Raw genomic sequence first — 5854 nt, 5'->3', positions numbered from 1 at the left:
CTTAGCCAATGGAAAGTGAGAAGAGAGGTAGATATTATGAGAAAATGGTAGATGTTATGAGAAAATGGTAGATGTTATGAGACCCAAATAAGAATAAGAATGATATTTGTCATTGTGGAGAAAAAATAAATGTTGTTCTTATTTCATGGGAAGTTGTAATAAATTAAAAAATAATGTAGGGAACCCTATTGGTTATGTAGCAAGTAAAATTGTAGAGAGGAAATGTGTTATTTAGAAGACTTTATTTTATTCATCAACAATGCACATAATTTATACAACATGAAAAAGAAAACTAATGCAAAAAAAATAAATTCTTACATGAATAACATAATGAGTCACATAGGTGCTCCAACATAGAAGATTGAAATATTTCTAACCCCCATATTGGACCTTTATTGCCTAATGAATATCAACATAACATATTATATCTTTATTGCCTAAAGAATAGAAATATATTAGCTTCTGAGTCATACTAATTAACACTCCTTTTTGACTATAGAGCTGTAAACTTCAAACTTTTGACATATGCTTATTCTCATAACTGTCAAGATTGAACTTGGTTATGTAAGTCCATTTGACTCATATACCCTTCTTATGTTTAGGCATCTCTACCAACTTCCATGTCTCATTTTTTCAATGACCATGACTTCCTCCTTCATTGCATCTATCAATTTATGGTCATTTCCAGCTTCTTCATATTTTGCAACATCTAATGGTGTACTCATAGGTTCTCAAATATTTGTGTGTATCAGTTGCAGCTTCTATGTAGCCTTCCATGTCCCTTTTTGCAGAAAAAGAAGCTTTGTATGCTTCCCATATCGGCAGGCAATGCGTTTAGTAGACTTTGTTTCTATTTGTTCTTTGTGTACTGCAACTTTCTCATCTTTCATCAAATTCAAGACAAAACCTTTGTCTTTCATTTGAACTTTGAACACCTCTCTACCTTCTGAATCTTTAACCATGAAGTTTTTATCTTCAAACAAAACCTTATAGTCTTTCTCCATCATCTGAGCAACACTTTACAAATTTTGATTAATTTAAGGAACATATAAGACATCATGAATTAATTTCAAACCTGTGCAACTTTTAATTACAATTATTCATTTGCCTTTTGTTGCAACATATGTCCCATTACCAATTCTGACTTTGGAAATAGCAATTTTGTCAAGCTCTCTGAAGAGTTCTCGATCATAAGTCATGTGGTTTGTACAACCACTATCAATGAGCCAACTTTCTGTAGAACTATTAGCGTCAAAACATGATACTGCGAATAATTGCTCTTCTTGTGGTTGATCATTAACAATATTAGCTTCTTCTTGTTGATGTTGTTATTGTTGTTGGTGAGACTTACATATTTTTCCATGTGCCCTAACTGACCACACTTATAACATCTTGCGTCAGGCCTCCACCAAAATCTATTTTGTGGATGATTAGTTTTTTTGCAGTAGAAACAAGGTGGAAAGACTTCATTGTTGCTACTTTGATTATTGTATTTGTTGTTTGTAGAACCTGCAGTTTTGTATTTGTTATTTTGTCTCTTCTTTTTGTCATTTCAACCATTGTTGTTTTTTAGTTTGGTTTGGAAAGCACTCTCCATTGATCCTTCTTGTCTCATAAGTCTCCTTTGTTCTTGTGTCTGTAATTCATTCAACACTTATGCCAAAGTGATGCTTGACATATCCTTAGACATTTCCAAAGATGAAGCTTCATATTTTTCAAGAAGTGTAACTAGAATCTTTTGAACTATTCTAGAATTGGAAAATTCAGTACCAAGAAGTCTTACATTGTTGACAATGGCTAGAAGTTTATCAGAGTACTCATTGATTGTTTCTGAATCTCTCATCATTTGCATTTTGAATTCTTGGATCAAATTCATCACTTATATCATTTGACCCTTTCATCTCCCTCATATTCTTGCTTCAAAAAATTCCAGATTTCATAGCCTGTTTTCAATGTCATTATTCGGTTAAAAATGGTGGGTGAAACAATTGCATATAGACATACTCTTCTTTTGGACTTTCTTTGTTTCATCTCCTTCTCATTTTTAATTTGTGCAACAGTTGGATTGTGTGGAAGAGTTGGAATAATATAATCTTATTCAATGACTTCCCACAAATCATTAGCATCCAATGAAGCTTCCATTCTAACAACTCATACATGATAATTATTTCCAGTGAACACTAAAAATGAAAATATAGCAGACACTACTTCTAATTTCATTTTGACAATTTTAGGCAATAGAATGTAATAGTGAAAGTTTTTTTGTTGTGTTTCGTTTTAGTTTGTTTTTGTGTTTGATTTTGGTTTTGGTTTGTGTTTGTTAAAAAGAAAATTTATGCAGAAAAAATAAATTCCTACGTGAATAGCATAATGAGTCACATAAGTGCTCCAATATATAAAGGTGAAATATTCCTAATACTCATATTGGACTTTTATTACCTAATGAATATAAACATAACATATTTTATCTTTTTTGTCTAATAAATAAAAAATATAATAACTTATGACTCATACTAATCAATAAAACCAAATAAGAATAGAGATTTTGTTTCATGTTGCCGATGCTCTTACAAATTGAGAAATGAAAGTAACAATTTATATTTTTATAAAATATATGAGTGTTGTTTGATACTTATCAAAAGAGTGTAATATGTATCATAGAAATTGTATAGAATTATACAGAGACAATATCTCATCACAATTTATTTAAATTACCTTTTTTAAAGAGTCAATAATAATTAAATAGAGTAAATTACACCATTACCTCCGAGTTTTAGTAAAATTATACTAATAATCTTATCATTTTTTATATGTACAAAAAATTCTGATTTTTATACATAAATGCACCGACTACTCTTGTACAGAAATGGAAGGATAATTTCTATAATTTCACTAAAGCTCATAGGTATTACTCTAGTTAAATATAAACAACACAAATAATAATATATAAAACTAGACACTATAATTTCATCATCTTCTTCTCACATTAAAAAAGTTAGTGTTGCTTGATGATCATGCAAAATTAAATAAGTTAAGATAAAAGACCAATAAAATATAAGATGTATCCAACACAATACTCAGATGTTGATATTCAAATAACACGAGTAAAAAGAAAGGTTTAAAGGAAGCAAACTTATTACTCAATCTCCTACCAATATAACTCTCAAACATGTATCAAATCTTCAACTTCCTCCTTCATCCTCTCACCTTAAACTCACATACGATCACGTTTGATATGAGCAAAAGGATCAAAAGCAGCAATGCTATTATTCCCAGATCCAGCAGACCCATCATCCCTATAAAACATACCTGCTGTTGAAGGATCGAACATTCCAACAACCGGAGAAGGAAGAAAACCAGATCCATATGACACACCACCACCACCACCACCAAGTGGTTGTTGCTGCGGTGGTGGCGGTGGTGGTTGAAGAGAATGATGATGAGAGCCATAATTAGCAACTCTTCTAACAGCAGCAGGTTCACCTTCACTCTCACGATAACGTTGAAGGTAAAGAGAAAGAGGACCAACGTAATCATCGAAACCAAGCTTACCCATTGCAAATAGAACATCTTCTGCTGTCACTGTTTTCCTTTGCTCACGTTGGCACCGGTCGTTTGCTTCAGCAGTGATGAAACTAATGTACTCAGAGACACATTCTTGGATTGTTTCTTTTGCATCGTCTGAGATTTTTGCATGTGTGGGAAGAATTCGTCGCATGATCCTTATCACGTTGGCGATTGGCATGTACTGATCCTGTTCACGAACGCCGTAATTGGGTGAAGCCATTTTTGCACCTTCATTGCAATAGAAGAGAAATGAGAAGATTGTATAGTTAATTAAAAACCTGATAAATCAAAATAGAGATATCAGTGTTGGTCCTAGTTTTCACTGAAAAGTTAACCAATTCAATATAAAGATAGTATGGTTCAGATTTTGAGAGTATATATGTACAATAAATCCAGATAACTTTAATTTTTATAATAAATCCAGATAACATTAATTTTTATAATAGGTATAGTGTTATAAATTTTAAAGTAAAGATCCCTTAACAAAAGAAAGTCAAATTAAAGATATCATTGGTGCAAACCCAATCCAGAAAAATAAACATTATCTATACAATAAATCCAGATAACTTTAATTTCTATATACATAGTGTTAAAAAGTATAGAAATTTGTCGAAGTTATCCAGATTGATTATTCATGACATTTCTATTTTAATAATCTATATACAGATGCATGCAGAGAAGACATATATACACACACAAACGAAGAAAAAATAAAAAGATTTTTGCTTTGTGGGGCATTTCCTGAAATGATTTTTTTGGGTACAATCTCTAAAGCATGTCAAGCATCAACTAAGAAAAACTACAAAAGCAAAATCCAATTCTGAAACTAATGAAAAAGCTTAAAACCTTACCTTGTGTAGTAGTAACTTATATTGAGAAAGTGATGAAAAACCTATATATTTATGGAGTGAGGGAGAGGGTGCATGCATGTACAGAGAGAGTAGTGAATCAACAATGGACAGAGGGAGAGAGAAGGGTGGCTGAGGAAGAAAGGAGAGAGGTTATGATGGGTTATTGAAGAGACTTAGGTGCATGGCAGAAGGATTTATTGAAAGATGCTATTATTTATCACAGGCTGAGCCTCAGAACCAAAAAGGTGGGGTAATTTAGAAAAGAAAACAAAAATTGAGTTCTCGGAATCTGGTAAAGAAGGGACATTTAATACTCTTACTCTTGAAAATCTCACAATTACTGTTGTAAATTTAATGCAGTTTGAATTTTGTTTAAGAGCTTTTAATATTATTTTATCAAATATGATACTATTTAATTATGTTAAATTGAGAACAACATAGGATATTTTAATATATCACTATTACAAGATACAATAAATGAATTTTTTATGATATTTTTATAAGACATTTTACATTATTATCAAGTTTAAATTATTGTTTTTTTTCATTTGACTCAATAAAAGTTTTGATTATCACTATTTTTTGTTTTCAATAAGACTATAAATTAAAGAGCGATATTAAATGAGATTAATATTATAATCTTATAATATTGTTTTTTAAAAGCCAATAAAAATAACTAATTTTATTGTTATGTATAATTTATTTAAAAAATATCCTATAAAAATGAATAAATAGAGTATTTCATTTAAGTTTTATAAACATATTATTTTATTCAAGCTTATCATTAATATACTATTAAATAATTTTTATTTAAATGAACACATTATCCATAATAATATTTATTGATGTGTTTAATATATTTATAAATTATAAATGCACTTTGAAAAATGAGAATAAAGTCTCTCACCATACCAAAAAATAACTTATCTCCTTAAATTTACTTATTGTTTGATATATGTCTATTTTTATAATATATTTTAAAATGAAAACTTCTAGAGTGTATGCAAATAAGACATATGTCAAACAATGAGTGAACTTAAGAAGATAAGTTATCTCATAATATGATGATATATTTTATTCTATTAAAAATGAGTGTAATATTTATACACTATTAATGTAAATATTTATACACAATCAGTATATCATCCATCATTCATTTGTATTAATTCTTTTTGAAGAGTCAGTGATGATTAAATATGAATTGTAAATAATACAATAACACTATATAAAACTCATAGATAGTACATACATCTTTTTCTCTTAAAAATAAGTTTTAATAACCATTATGTTGAAGTAACTCCAAAGAAAAGTCAACAAGATGGATAAGTGAAGAGAATAAATTATCTCATCAAATCACTAAGGCATGACATATGTTGGGCTCTATAACTCACCTAAAGGGGTGAATACGTGATACGATACGCAATTATCGTTGCTCG

The 5854-nt window shown here is 29.8% G+C and overlaps 1 protein-coding gene across 1 annotated transcript; it reads right to left on the bottom strand.

Annotated features, from left to right (window-relative positions):
- LOC109360108 (nuclear transcription factor Y subunit B-9-like) lies at window positions 3056-4658 on the bottom strand. Its single transcript, XM_019604840.1, has 2 exons — window positions 4419-4658; window positions 3056-3795 (listed from the first exon to the last, which is right to left on the bottom strand). Exon 2 carries the CDS (start codon window positions 3785-3787, stop codon window positions 3215-3217), a length of 573 nt encoding a protein of 190 aa, XP_019460385.1. The 5' UTR covers window positions 3788-3795; window positions 4419-4658; the 3' UTR covers window positions 3056-3214.

This window comes from Lupinus angustifolius, chromosome LG11 (assembly GCF_001865875.1).
Source record: "Lupinus angustifolius cultivar Tanjil chromosome LG11, LupAngTanjil_v1.0, whole genome shotgun sequence".
Lineage (NCBI taxonomy): Eukaryota > Viridiplantae > Streptophyta > Magnoliopsida > Fabales > Fabaceae > Lupinus > Lupinus angustifolius.
This window is presented reverse-complemented; position numbering and strand designations above follow the sequence as displayed.

Coding starts and splice junctions, on each gene's coding strand:
- LOC109360108 (XM_019604840.1), bottom strand. CDS start 3,787: ATGGCTTCACCCAATTACGGCGTTCGTGAACAGGATCAGTACATGCCA.